Below are 14,284 nucleotides of genomic sequence, written 5' to 3' on the forward strand. Positions count from 1 at the left end.
ATTAATAATGTAACCGAAGTACACTAACTCCCCAACTTACGAACATCCGACATGCGAACTTTCAGAGATACAAACACAAGCCGACTGGTCTATTTTTTCATGTATTTTGCCTATACTGTACTGTAACTCCATATTTATACTGCTACATGCTACCACCAGTAGAGGGCACTGTGACACTGCTAATGGGACCAACAGAGGGAGAGAGGAAGGCTCAGTTGTAGTTGTATGATACAACCTGGACAGAGCGTGTGATTAAAGTTGCTTAATTGTACACCACCCACAGAACACTACCTCTTTTAGAAGAGTCTAGACGACGACGACGATTTGTCCTTTTTTTTAATAACTCCTCCTCCAACTCCACCACAACGACGTATGCACAACCTCTCCCCTCAAAGGTAAATAACATTTATCATTACGTATTATTATATCACTTTTATTATTGTTTTTTTCATTAATTATACTTGTTTAATATTACTGCTGCATCCAAACTCATATTTACATACAGTACATACGCATATACTGTATATGTATATACGTACATGTAGTACCTATATCATTGGTAATATTCTCTTTTTTTCGACTTAAGAACAAATCGACTTGCGAACGGTCGTCTAGAACCAATTGTGTTGGTTGGTTGGGGACCTAGTGTATTGCTGAATTTATGAATTCACTTATTACACAGCCTGACACAACAATATTGTGTGGCTTTTTAACTGTTGGTGTGGTCATGTTAAAGACTTGGAAACGCCGGAGGAAAAAAAGCAATGCACTCAGCACAGCATCACGTTTGGCCTTCACACACACCAGCAACAAGCTGCAGCCATTTTAAAATGACCTGTGAGCACACCAGTGTGCTAACTCCACCCACACCTAATTAATAACAAGAACATACAATAGCTACCCCCACATGTTCTTAGTTGGACGGAATACAACACAGTGCATTACACACAAAACATTTTTTCCCCATATTACAGTATATAGTTAGCTATTTACATACCAAAAATAAAAACACACAAATTTGTTCATTCTCATTTTTGTTACAAACTTACTGTAGTTAAAATATCAGCTACCATAGCCACATTACGGCCTTTGCGGTCTCTCAGGCACACTTTGGCAGTGCCCTTCTGCGCTACGCCGCTCACCGTCACTCCGTCAGCCAGCCAGCTTTTGGCCTCAGCTGTAACAGGTGAGTTGGACGTTCCAATCATCTCTTCCTTTTACTTTCACCACGCTGTCCTCTGCTGGCCCAACAGCACCAAACTTCTGTGCTCTCGTAGCTTCTCAGCTTTGTCTTAAACTGTCAAGTGTCAACTTTTCATCACTCTGTGTAACGTGCAGTTTAAAAACATCAGGGAGGCCGTTTAATATCATTGCGGTCAGCAAGCAGTCACCCAAAGGCTCTCACGCATTCCGCAGCGCTGTGATGGCAGTCTGTGATTTTTTTTTAACACATTTCCACTACTTTGTTTTTATTTACAAAAACTATTTCTTGTAACTATATTAAGTTACACCTTTTATCTTTGGCCCCTGGTTTTCCTCTTTTTCTTTCCAAATTGTGCACCTGATGGCTTTGACTTTCTCACTTAGTTTTTTTGGCAAAAATAGCAATCTCCCACCGTCACTCAACTAGCAGTCAAAGCTAAACCAACTCATTGACTCAGTCACATTTATTATTTTTGTAGTGAAATAACATGTTTGAGACTCTTGGTCTGCGATATAATGAATATAATATGAAGAATGAAATCTGTTTTATTTTTGAGCAATTACTGTTGTATGCTGTTTTACTATTTTTTAACTGTATAATTAACCTGAGCCTGGGCTGAGGCAAGTGATCACCCGCCCACACCATACTCTTTGGTTACGTGGACATTTGATGATGTCTGAGCAGCATAGGGGCGCGAATCTGCCACATCCTGACATGATGAGTGCTGAACACAATTTTCCCTCCCCCCTCGCAGCGCCCCCCAAAAGAATGCCGCCATGGGCAGTTGCCCGTATAGCCCATAGCTAGAACTGCCACTGATCATCCAGCCTGAGTCGTGCACGCACTGCTAAACTAAGTTAACCCCGCTAGCTTCCATTCACACTCTGTAACAGAGGAGTTTCCAAGGATTTTTGCCGCCGTTTCGACATGCTTAGTAGTGTTTGTGATGAGATTCTGGCACGATTGAGCGGCCCGCACCATGACAGTAGTCTGAGCACAGTGAGGGGGAGCTACCGAATATCCAATGTGAAACTAACTTCACCACGGTACACCACGGACATGTCTGCCTGGTGTTGTTGCGTTTTCTTCTTGCGGGTGGCAACCAGCTTTGAGGTGCATTACCGCACCTAGCATGTTGGAGTGTGGCCCAGAGTAACGTACGTTATACGGCAACAATATTGGCCCAATCTTTTGGCTGAGGCTGATATTATCCGATCTTCAAACTACATCCGATCGGCAGCCGGGCCACTGTTGCCAACTTTTCAGTAAGAAAAGTAGCTATTGGCTGTCTTAGAAGTCCCTAGATGATGTCATCGTCTAATTTCACTCACCCCCCCATCTTCATATCCAGACTGAAAACTCGATGTTCAAGACTGCACACTCACTTCGACTTGTTTTATCTGTATCATGTGCAGTGTCCTTGGGTTTTTAGAAAGGTGCTTATAAATTAAATGTATTATTTAAGCCATAAATGAGACTCGTGTTGCTGTGAACGTCTTTCTGTGAGGGATGGACAGGATGACGTTTGGTGTTCATAGTTGAGTTTTAGCTGGATTACGGCCACATTAACTCGTGTTATTATATTATTGTTCCTGTTCTGAGATAATTCAAAGCCTGTTGTTCCAGAAATCAAGTCTGGTGCGTGTTACTAGCGACACCTAGTGATCAAACTGTAACACTACATTCCAAAGATGTCTTTGAAAGTATTATACCAGCGGTCACCAAAACGGTGCCCAGGTAGTCCCCCTTGACCACGAGGCACCTGCAAACCTGCTTTTCATTCAGGTTTTCAGTTAATGTGACAAATGCATTCTGAAATACAAACCAACATTTTGTTCAGAGTTCTGGTAAAACAAGCATATTCAGTTTGTTTGGGTTAAAATATGCTATGAAAATAAATATCACAGAAATGAGTAGGCCATCTTGGCCATTTTCATTTTGTAAAAGTAGCTCTCAAAAGAAAAAACAGACCACCGTCTTTTACTGTATTTGTATGTTCATTTAGCCATTTTATGCTCCAAAATGCTTAATTTAGGCCAAGAATATATTTTAAAAAATTACTTGTTTACAGTAGTTACAGTTATAAGGTGTAGTCAACCACGAAACAGTGATCATTTATTAATTTTGAAAAACCGTGATAGAATGAGGGTGTAATGTTCAAACTGCCTTTTGACCAAAACAGTTTAAAATGTAAGCATACTCCCAACAAATGATGCACAATCATTCTAAACAGGACAAGAAGCAACTTGAACAGTACTGTCTTTGTGTGATTGCACAAATGTCTGAACATACACTGTATTTCCAACATAATAGTTGTATTAGAATGTATTACAATGTAATCAACTGTTGTGGTTGTGGGGGGAAAAAAAAGTTGTAGAATTTGAATTTTCAAATCTCAACTCTCAAATGAAGACTATGAAATAAAATAGTTTGTTTCCCTTTAAACAACAACTGAAACCTTTAATACTGTAATCAAACAATGGGGGGGTAAGGAGCATCAAGTATTTTTTTGCCGTTGTATCGAATATAAACATCTGCCACCAATCAAATGCATTTTAACATCTTTTTTTTCCACTTTGGAATCAAACAGCATCTTCTAAATGTTCATTTAATTTTTTTTATTTTTTACAGTTTTCATATTTATATTATGTACACAAATTCAAACTACATAACTTGAGTTCTCGGAAAACGAGAAAAAAAGCTGAACTTTATCACTCTCACACAAAAAAGAACTGGCAAGCACACTTGTCCAAAGCTTGTCCCCTGCCCCGTCCCACCTCAATCGATCCTTCTGTCCGTCCGGGATTTTCTTTGGAGATTCTGGGTGCTTTTAAAACCCACGATCTCCTAATTCCGCAATGGATTAGAAACGCTAAGCGGAACAGGAGAATGTCAAAGGAACCACGCTGAAGCCGAGCAGCTAGCGAACTGCTCTAAGTGCATTCTGACCACCTGATGTGATCAAGGATGGAGGAAAGGCTACTGGAAGCAACAAAATAAGACACCTTCCTTCCTCTTGAGTCCCATCCAAGAGGCTTAAGTGCAACAAAAAGATGCAAAAATTAGCCCCTTCTCTCACAAAAACACCAAAAAATAATCACTTAGTGCACATTTTTGCTTGTGTGTCAAACTAAAACATCCCTGATTTAAAGTGCGCTCAATAGTGGGGTGGGGGTGGCCAAAGAAAGAAGGAAGGCGGCGTACAGCAAGTCACACAGGGGGCGGGGCTACGTGCTGGTGTAGGGTACGAGAGGTCGTTCCGGGTCTGTTGAGATGTTGTCACCTTGCGCCTCTTACTATGTCAGATTTGAATGTGAGCGCACCAGAAGAAAAACTGCCAGTGTATGAGCGCTGTCCAATGAAAAGCACGGATCTCAATACGTCTTAGCTGCCTTTTTGGACACCAAATTTGGAGATGCGTGCTTTTCACCAGACAACAAATGCCTGCTCTCTGTCTGTGTGTGTGTGTGTGTGTGTGTGTGTGTGTGTGTGTGTGTGTGTGTGTAAGAGAGAGAGAATACAAGGGCAATAAAGTATACTGTATGTAGATGCATGTATGCATAGTCACTGTCCAGGGAAAAGCATGTATCTCCACATTGTTTTCCAATTTCTGGAGATACATGTTTTCCCCCATTGGACGGCGACTGTGTATGCGGTTCAGGAGGACATGCACTGGACATGGTCCGGACCCCCCTCCTCTTCATCCGAGGTGTCCGACGAGCTCCAGGACTCGTCTGTGTCGGCGTCAGCCCCCTCACGGCGGGTCTGGTCACAATATTAGGGACAATGAATTCCAATAGAGGAGTTGTCATAACACAATGTCAATAGTTTATTACAGTATGTTATGGTTAACCATGTGTTCATTCTAGTTACCCTCGGGGGCCGCCTGTTCCTCATGTGCCTCATGAGGAACCACAGCAGCTGCGTGTCGTACTGGTTGCCGTGTCGCACACTGTCCTCGTCACGCTCCCGCTTGTTCTTCTTCATCACCTTCAAATGCGTAAAAAAATGGAAAATACAAATTGCAATCTGCTTAAAGAAGGGGTGTTTAAAGTGCGGCCCGTGGCACATTTTAAATATAGAATCCAACAAGAAAACTACAATAATAAATGCAAAAATAGGTAGCAATTTTGCAAGAAGAAAGTCAAAACATTAAGAGAAAAAAGTTGTAATCTAATGAGTAAAGTCATAATTAACACTGTAATATGAGAAAAAAACGACATCTTTTTAGTCACATAAAGTTTAGTTCAGGTCTGTATGCCTAGCGTTTTCACTAGGAGCACAGGTGCTCGTAAATGAAAACATTTAGGAGCAATGTGAAATTTCTTAAATAACACAATTTTATTATTAACACAGGACTTAATCCAGGACTACGGCCACGTCGACGCTGGTTTGTTTTGTTAGTCACATGACAGAGACAGCGGTCTTTGCAGGTGATGTGCCACTTGGAGTGCTTGTGTTTTGTTACCTACCTTTTTTTCTGCCTGCTTCTGCCCTTTGCAATAACTCATCAATTTCCTCTCCCTCCTTGGTTCTACTTTGAAAATACGACTCAATTTTCATTTTCCACTGGACAAAATGTCAGTCAACCTTCCCGCAAAGCTCCAGTATCCAACTGACAGCAATTAGCAACGTCAGTGAGTGCGGCTTGTGCGGCAGACACGTCATCAACACTAGAGTTCTGTGTTTTGGAGGTTTCCGATACGAAAAAAGAAAAATTGTAGGAGACTTGTCAATTTATATACAGCTGAGCGAAAATTTTACCGTAGCTTGAGTGACTTATTTTAGGAGCAAAATACGAATGAAATAAGTATTTTTCGACTCACACAATCTATTTCCAGGTACATGTGCGAGTGAAATGCTCACACTGTACAGCCCTGTAGTTTAAAAAATACATTATTTTTTTAAATGTCATAACACTATGAGAAGCAAAATTCATGAAGATGTTATTTTTGAAAAATTAGGTTGTGGAAAAAGTTAAAATATTACGAGAATAAAGTCAAAATATCAAGGGAATAATGTCATAATTACGAGAAAAAAATTTAGAGGAAGAAAGTTGAAATAGTTGGGTGTGTGGTGGGAGACCAACACAAATGGAAAAAAACAGCTGTAATTTTCCACAAATAAAGAAAAAAAGTAGTGATGTAAATTGATTAAAAAAATTTAATCAACTTAATCATGTCTTTTTTTTTTTACCGGTACCGCCATGAGTGGCTGCCTTTCAAGCAGCAATCTATCTAATCACACATTTACATTGGGCTTGATTAAGTAGACTTTATTAATTGAAGTACTACAATTGGCTTCAATTTTCTTTTGAGATAAAAGTATGGTTGCTTACTTAGGGCCCTATGAAATCAGTTCATTTTTTTTTTTTTTTACCATATTCAGTTTTAGTTTTTCCTACATTCTGTTTTAATTTAAAAAAATTCTGTTTTTTTTTTCTTTTTACACTTATTTTATCACCATAGACTGTGTGTGTACTAGTGTCAGTGAATAAATGACTTAAATAAATGCCGAAATCCTGACATTTATTGATGCAACACATCATTGGACAGTACTTTTCATTGCTACAGAATCCTCAACAAACGACCGTATCTGTGCTTGTGGTTAAATAAGATGTAGTTGCAGATTCAACAGCTATCGTTTTATTAATGTAAGGTGCTTTTTAAGACACCCTTATTCTATTACCAATATTACAGGATGTGTGGCGCTCTTACTTTGAAGGCTGGAAGTAAGGTGTGTGTGTGTGTGTGTGTGTGTGTTGAAAATGTACTTTCACTGTTGCGAAGTGAGATAGCTAACTGGGAGGCTCTTGCAGCCATCAGCGAGCATGGGCATCCTAAAACGCTCGGTTACATTAGCTGACACACACCTTTCGCACACACACACACACACACACACACAGCCACACTAGCATGCTACGCTAAACTAAGATAACCCAGCCAGTTTACACCAGCTATTGCTGTACGTAAACTCACGCTCGGTGGAGAGTGTTTTCACGGACTTACTTCAGGAGTGGGCTGACTTGGCGCTGTGAATAAGCGGTTCGCTAGGGAAATATTTCCCCCAACAAGTCACTATCCACGAGATTCCCTGTTTAACAGTAGTTTAGGTTAACACAGAAATTATAGGGCCCCACTTAGTGGTCTCCGGAGCAGCAAACATAGCTTTGGCCAGCTGGTCCAAATTCGTTGCAGTTTCATTTCCATACAGTTCGTGAAATCTTGTGATGACATTTCCCCTGTATGAGATCCTAGCTGTTGTCTTTTTGTTAGGTCCGGGCCAGGTGCACTCCGCCAGTGTAGCTAGATGACCACGGCTCGTCGTGTTTCAATGAAAAGCCAATTCATCACCACAAAATGTACACACAACTTTGGTTTTATCCAAACTTCAATTAGGTAGCTTTTTAAACTGAAATTTCCAGTGAAGCTGACCTTCTCCTCATTCATAACTGCTGGCTGCATTGCCCGGCGCAGAGGACTACGAGGTGACGTGGTCAAACTTAGTGATATTATCAAATTGCGTTATTACTTTTATAACGCGTTGAAAGAGACTTTCAGATTAATTGCAGGCGTTAATGTGTTATTTTTGACAGACCTAAAAAAAGTACATTTTAGAATAAACTCCTATTATGAGAAAAAATAATGTAATTTTAGTAGGATACAGTTTAAATATTAAACAAAAAATAGATTTTTTTGCTGTTGTAATACTTAGAGAAACAAAACAAAATAATAATAATAATTATGGGAATAAAGTCATAATTATGAGAAGAACATTTACCATGATTATGAAGAAAGTTTAAATACTGTATCTGGAAAATGAAAATAAGAAAATCAGCCAAAATAGAAAAAAAGCCAAGTTGATACCAAAAATACACTTTTTCCACTTACATCAAAGATGAGATGCAGTTATTTGATTTATAAAAATATCAAAGTAGCCCTTGCATCCTTTCATTTTTCAAGTGGCCCTCACTGTAAAAACTTTGTCACCCCTGGCCTAAAGTGACCATCAAACAGAAGCCGTTACCTCTTTGAGGCCCTTCAGTCCAGTGGGGGTCTCAGCAGTGGGCGCCCAAAGTTTGATGTCATGATCCAGGCCGCTGGTGGCCATGCCAGGCAGGTGGGGGTGCGGCTCCAAGCAGTTCACCTGTGTCACAGTGGGCCAATATAATTAAAAAGGTCCCCTATTACGCAAATGTGACTTTTTAAAGATGTTCTAAGAGCAATACTGTGTGTGCTTATGAGCAGCAAATGTGAGAAAAAGCTATCATCTCCGTCACTTGTTTGCTCCACTTGTGAGAGAAGAGGCACTCAAATCGTTTTTCAAGTTTTTATGGAGTTGTGAAGGGAAAACCTCCTTCCTCATGGACATACCGCCACTGACATGCCCCTAGCTAGTTTATTGCCTACCACTTCGTAAAAAGTCAGGCTTTGCTACACATCTTAAAATACAGTCTGGAGCTCTGCCAACTGTCTGTCAGTCAGCTACAGATGTGGGACTTATAAGTTGGATCATTTTGTTTTTCTTCCGCCAATAGGCTAACCTAGCATGATGTTGCTGGTAACATGTAAATGAGTGCAATGTTAGCACTTCATATCACATAGCTACTTGTATGCTAGTGTTGCTTGTGCATTGCTTGTGCTTGTCCATTCCTTGATGTTACATTCTTGTATGTGATATATGGCTTCTACTGTATTACGGAGGAGTGCAGATTTACAGTTTACAATTATCCCTTTTTTTGTTTACCGCGGTTAATTGGCTCCAGACCCGACCGTGGTAAGTACATTTCTGCAAAGTAGGATTCCTTCTTCAGAAATCAAATATTTTGGTAGTTAGGGCATAAAAAAGCCTGTTTCCTTTGTTAGAGCCCTCTAGTCATGAAATAACACCCCATAGTCAACTTTACACTTGTATTACCCAATATACTAGTCATAATAAGAGAAAATAAGACATAATATAGAATCACACGTTAGCACTGGGAGACTTCCTTGTTTTTGTTCTTTTACTTCCAGTTTCTGTACAATATTTCCTGCGTTGGCTATTGGTTGGTCTCCTCAAAGTAACATTACTCACACCTACTGACCAGTGCAGAATACTACATATAACACAATGTCTGAATATATCTTCTTGCATAGACCAATGCAAGGATCCTGTTTGCAACACCATCATCCCTGAGATTCTCCACCAGAAGCTCTCTCAGTTAACTGTGCCAGCCTCCACCTGTCAGTGGATCACCAGCTTCCTGTCTAACAGGAGCCAGCAGGCGAGGCTGGGGGGCATCACATCCAGCACTAAAAAAAAAAAATCACTTGAATACAAATCCAAGTGCCTGTGTATATGTACAGCTAATTTAACCAAAAGTCATCGTTTGTGTAAGCATACTTGGCCAATACAGCTGATTCTAAATGCCTTGTTTAGCCATTTTAATGTTTTGAAAATGCTTAATTTAGGCAAAAAAATACGGGATGAAGTGGCGGTTGACGCACTACAATGCTGATGGGGATGTCATACAACTTCATGTCAACGTTTACTTACTAAAAGCACTTTTAAACTAAATTCAAGCTTCAAGGTTATCAGACCACTGACACTTTTAAAATTGCTGAAAAATACTATATAATATTGCACCTTTAAGAAATACAATAAGCAATACTCACAACACCCCCTATGTCCCCCTCCATGAACTGGACGATGCGAGCCGAGTGTTTGTCCCACAGGTAGATGTGTCCGCAGTCGCTCCCGCTGACCACAAATTCGCTGCACGGCCCGTAGAAGTTGACGCCCTTCACTGGCGGAAGAACGCAGAGGAGGAGTTACCGTCGGTGGCGTCAAATTTATCAGGCGTGTCCCACCTGTGGCGTTGTTGCGGTGTCCCTTGTATCTCCTGCAGTAGTCGGCGCCGTCGCTGTGGTTGGAGTCAAACAGGTAGATGTCCTCGTCGTTGTAACTGGCCAGCAGCTCTGCACACAGCATAATTTCAGTATGCTCACAAGTGCCGCTGATACTTCCGCTGGCGTTTTACCTGAGCCATCGTGACTGTACACCAGGCAGGTGATGTTGGTTTTGGACTCGCTGGACACCAGATGTGAGGGGCAGAACTTTTTCAGCACGCCGTTGTTGTCGTTCTCGTTGATCTTCCTCTGATCGTAAATCCTACAGAGCAAGTTATCACAACAACAATGACGTCTGAGACCACCGAGCCCCTCCCATCATCACCAGGCGTACCTAACATACTGATCCCTCCCGCCGACAGCAAAGTGGTGCGTCTTGGCTGGGTTTACAAAGATGGTGTAGAGGCCCACCTTTTTGTCGCCCTCCTTTACCACCACCAGCTTGCTGCCACACGGACCCAAACACACTGCAGTAAGGCGTCTGTTTTCTCATTGTGTAACACAGCAGCGTCGCTATTGACTTTGAGCAGAAATGTGTTAAGTAAACAAGATGTAGCACAACACGAGGGCTCACTTGGCGGGCCGGTCCAGCCTCAGGTCGATTCCAAACACGACAGCGTCTTCTCCTGCTGACAGGAAGGAGCACGGCGTGTCAGGCTCCAGGGCCAGCTGGAACCAAACATGAAACAGTGAAAAACGACATCGGGTAGCATGTGCACGAATGTGTGAAACACTCACCTTGTGAGCAGCGCCTTTGTGCTGCGCCACTCTCTTGGTGTTCTTACATCGTTGAGTGGCGGACAGCTCGGCCACACGAATCTGACCGTCTCGGGCGCACATGGCCAAGGTTGAATCGCCGCTATGGGGCAGGAACTTTGCCTGAAGGTCATCAGCAATACAGTTTTAAGCCGCAACACTTGACTGGTACAAAGTGAATGGAGTGCAGGGTTTAATTTTTGTATTAGTACACTGCATGTTGATCATGGACATAATCCTGATTATTAATGTTGTTTTTTTTATTGCAGCTGTAAAGGGTATTGCTTTGTTACCAAGCCAAAAATCGTGCCCTAAGTAAAGGGCGCCACACATGGGTGGTGACAAACAACCGCGATTGGCGAAGCTCATCGGCAACGCGTAGCAAACCATGCACATGGGAGGTGACGAGCAGCTGTGGCCAGCTACACCGGTGAACAATGCATTCACATCCAGAGCGAATTTTATGAGTCTCCCACGCTTTTGATTGGCAGTAAGATGTGGAGGGAATTTTGGGATATCAAAGTACAGTAGTAGAGTAGGAAAAGTGGCCGGTGTTGATCGACTACTTTTGCTAGTACCGGATCTTGTAAGATAAGATAAACTTACATACTGTAAATGTCCGCTTAAATAAATGAAAACTTACCCGATATTTTTACTCTGGCGCCCAGTTCCCATGCCACTGATTTTTTTTTTTATATCTTTATTCTTTTTTAGAAATGTCAAATACAGTAGCTCCGGGAAATCTGACACGGCAAGTATTACTTACGAGACCGTACTGATTAGCATCCTGTCCGCTCACTGGAGGATCAATGAAACTCCCGCTGATTGATCCTTGTTCTGGGTGACAGCGGTGAAAAGTAAAAAATTGTTCAACTCTCTGGGAAAGCATCGCAAGCCAGCGTGTGCGCGCGATGACATTCACGAGTACAAACTATCATGTGACTCGCAGTAATCACTGTATCCGGCAGGTTCCATTGAAAATGAATGGAGTAGAGGCAATGTCGCCTCCCGTGTGTGGCGCCTATCTGAGACATGGACTGTGGAGAATGAAATATTCGACGTCACCTCTCACCTGAAAAACATTGCTCTTGTGTCCGCTATCAAACTCCAGCTCGGCGCGCCGGATGGCCCAGTCCCAGATGACCACCCTCAGATCATCGCTGCCGGATGCCAGGCGCGTGCCCGACGGGTTGAAGTGCAGCGTGTTGACACAGCCGGCATGCCTCTCCAGCCGACCCTGCAGCTCCAGCCTCTGCACCAGGCCGCGGGCGCCACACACCCGCCTCACGAACTGCAGCGCATCCCGGCCGATCTCCCTGGAGCGCAGCGAGGGGATGGCGCGCCACACGGGCCCGCGCAAGTCCCGCAGCTCTGCTCCGAGCCACGCCTCCATCGCCTCGTTGTCATCCTCCTCGTCTTTCTGTTCCTCTTCATCCTCCTCGTCCGAGCTGGAGGAGTGGGTGTTGTTGCCACCGCCGCCACAAGGTCTGTTCCTTTTTCGGCCAGCCCTTCTCCCGCTTTCCTTCTCCTTCGCCCCGTCTCGTCCGTCTCCTTCGCTCTCTCGCTCACCGTCCTCAGTCAGGGAGTAGAGACCGCTGCCGTCCATACTGTCTGTGTCTTCTTCATCATCCACCTCCGCATCTTGGCTTGCCTTCAGCTCACTTTTTTCCGACACATTCTTGTCTCCAGATGCTTCTCCTGTGTCTTTTTTTTTTTTTTTTTTTTAAAAGGTACACCAAGACGATGACAATTAGATTAATGCTGCATGCCAGTAAACTGGGAAATTGGACATTTCAGACTTTTGATGAGGAAGCATTTGCTCAATTTGGCGTGTTAGCACTCCTTCATTATGGTACTGTGAGTAAAACCCAAAACCCACTACAACTACATACAGTATAGATTGCAGTCCTGTGGGATACACTGGAGTCTCTTCACGTAGTTTTTGTTGCTTGAGCCTTACAGACAGCAGCCAGGACAGACACGTGGATGTGTACCACCTGCATCTCAGTAACAGCAACTTCCTGTTCTATGGTTATAATCACACTTATACTTGCTATGGGGGCCACAATAAAGCAAGTCTTTCCATCTTATTCTGTCCTTTAAGATGCTCCAAGAATACATGATGAGTTTTTGTACAACCTGAGGTGTATTTCACAAGAATGTCCACCTTTAACCTTGAGCTCCAGGTAATTTTTAACCTTCACCTTCACTTACAACTCCAATTAGCATGCACATGGCCTGTAATATGACGGTTTAATTTTTTTTTTTTTTTACCTTCTTTGCTTCCACAAGCGTTCTCGTCTTTGTGTTTATCTTTCCCTGCTTCCTCCTCTCCAGAAGCCCCTGCAAAGCAAAGCACACACATCTGTTCAGAAAAAAACAAAAACAAAAGGGGGCTGATTGCGGTTCGATACCGTTGACCAGCGTGGATTTGCCGTCAGGCTCTGCCATCGTGTGTGCTCCTTTGTCTCCACCAAGGTGAGTCTGTCACACACACCGAAAATGCGAGTCATTGCAATTTGCACATACACAAACTGAAACTAGTCCTCTAAAAGTTATCATTGTTTTGTATTTAAAGACATGCACATGCTGCCTGTTAGGTAATCTAACCACCATGCTCAAAATGCATAATTCCTCCAGAGACGCTTTGTGACGGCATACTTAAAACAACTCGGTTTTAAACTGACGTGCAGGCCTGTTTTGGTGACATTCCTGCACTTGTCTCCCGTCCCCCCCAAAAGCAGAGCAACAGCACAATGGTATGACAGTAACGTGACAAGCTAGCATATGCAAGTTTAGCAAATATCAACAGCTGTCATTCGTTGTTGCAAAACACCTGTTTGGTCTCACAGCCGCAAGCTAGCGCGGCTAACTAGCTAGCTCGACTCACAGGCCCCGGCCCGACGCTCCGCACTTCTTTTAGGTCAGTCCTAATCTTTTATTTTTGCGGCTTTGCTTTCGTCGCCGTCTAGCAAATGCCTCTAGCGGGCAGACGGTGACACCGTGACAGAAAAAGACGCCACATTGTTGACGGCGAGGGTCAGCCTCTGAGCAGCAAGACGAAGAAACAAGGTTGTGACTGCTGTGTTTATGTTTTGACGGTTTGAGCTGCTGCTTCTTTTTTTGGTCAAACTTCCGGTGACGTTTAACGCTTTCGCTTTTTTTAAACACGGAAGTAGCAGCACAGCATAAAATAAGACTTCACGCTCATTTTCTTTAGTCTTTATTGAATGTACACACTCACAGCTTGATGAAAATATTGAAAACTAAACGTTTGTTTGCGTGTTTGACAGTTCAGCTTCTGTTTTGGGTGTTATGTGTTATGTGTAATCTTCCACTGGCATTATCGAGTTTATGTCGATCCCGGAAATAGCAGCAGGAGGTATACGGTAGGCAAAAAATAAGAAACCTCTTCTTGCAACTTACGTTTTCTTCA

General features: G+C 42.7%; 1 protein-coding gene across 2 annotated transcripts; it reads right to left on the reverse strand.

The window, feature by feature from the left end:
• Nucleotides 1-4,367: 4,367 nt before the first annotated feature.
• On the reverse strand, nucleotides 4,368-13,977 carry dcaf8 (DDB1 and CUL4 associated factor 8). 2 transcript variants are annotated; one of them, XM_054800633.1, is made up of 13 exons: nucleotides 13,739-13,977; nucleotides 13,263-13,332; nucleotides 13,123-13,191; nucleotides 11,921-12,552; nucleotides 10,831-10,971; nucleotides 10,667-10,761; nucleotides 10,427-10,537; nucleotides 10,224-10,354; nucleotides 10,054-10,161; nucleotides 9,859-9,989; nucleotides 8,231-8,350; nucleotides 5,078-5,194; nucleotides 4,368-4,969 (listed from the first exon to the last, which is right to left on the reverse strand). In XM_054800633.1, exons 2-13 carry the CDS (start codon nucleotides 13,297-13,299, stop codon nucleotides 4,862-4,864), a joined length of 1,800 nt encoding a protein of 599 aa, XP_054656608.1. In that variant the 5' UTR covers nucleotides 13,300-13,332; nucleotides 13,739-13,977; the 3' UTR covers nucleotides 4,368-4,861. The 2 variants fall into 2 exon arrangements, with proteins under 2 accessions (XP_054656608.1, XP_054656600.1); XM_054800625.1 differs by having other exon boundaries at nucleotides 13,685-13,977.
• Nucleotides 13,978-14,284: the final 307 nt, after the last annotated feature.

This window comes from Dunckerocampus dactyliophorus, chromosome 2 (genome assembly GCF_027744805.1).
Source record: "Dunckerocampus dactyliophorus isolate RoL2022-P2 chromosome 2, RoL_Ddac_1.1, whole genome shotgun sequence".
NCBI classification, from domain to species: Eukaryota; Metazoa; Chordata; class Actinopteri; order Syngnathiformes; family Syngnathidae; genus Dunckerocampus; species Dunckerocampus dactyliophorus.

What these genes read in the sequence shown, in the direction of transcription:
- dcaf8 (XM_054800633.1), bottom strand. Translation starts at nt 13,299, where the DNA reads ATGGCAGAGCCTGACGGCAAATCCACGCTGGTCAACG. An exon ending in GGGAGGGATCAGTATGTTAG is followed by an intron (nt 10,355 to 10,426) that starts GTACGCCTGGTG and finishes CTTGCTCTGTAG; the next exon opens with GATTTACGATCAGAGGAAGA. An exon ending in AGGGGGACATAGGGGGTGTT is followed by an intron (nt 8,351 to 9,858) that starts GTGAGTATTGCT and finishes ACTGTGACACAG; the next exon opens with GTGAACTGCTTGGAGCCGCA.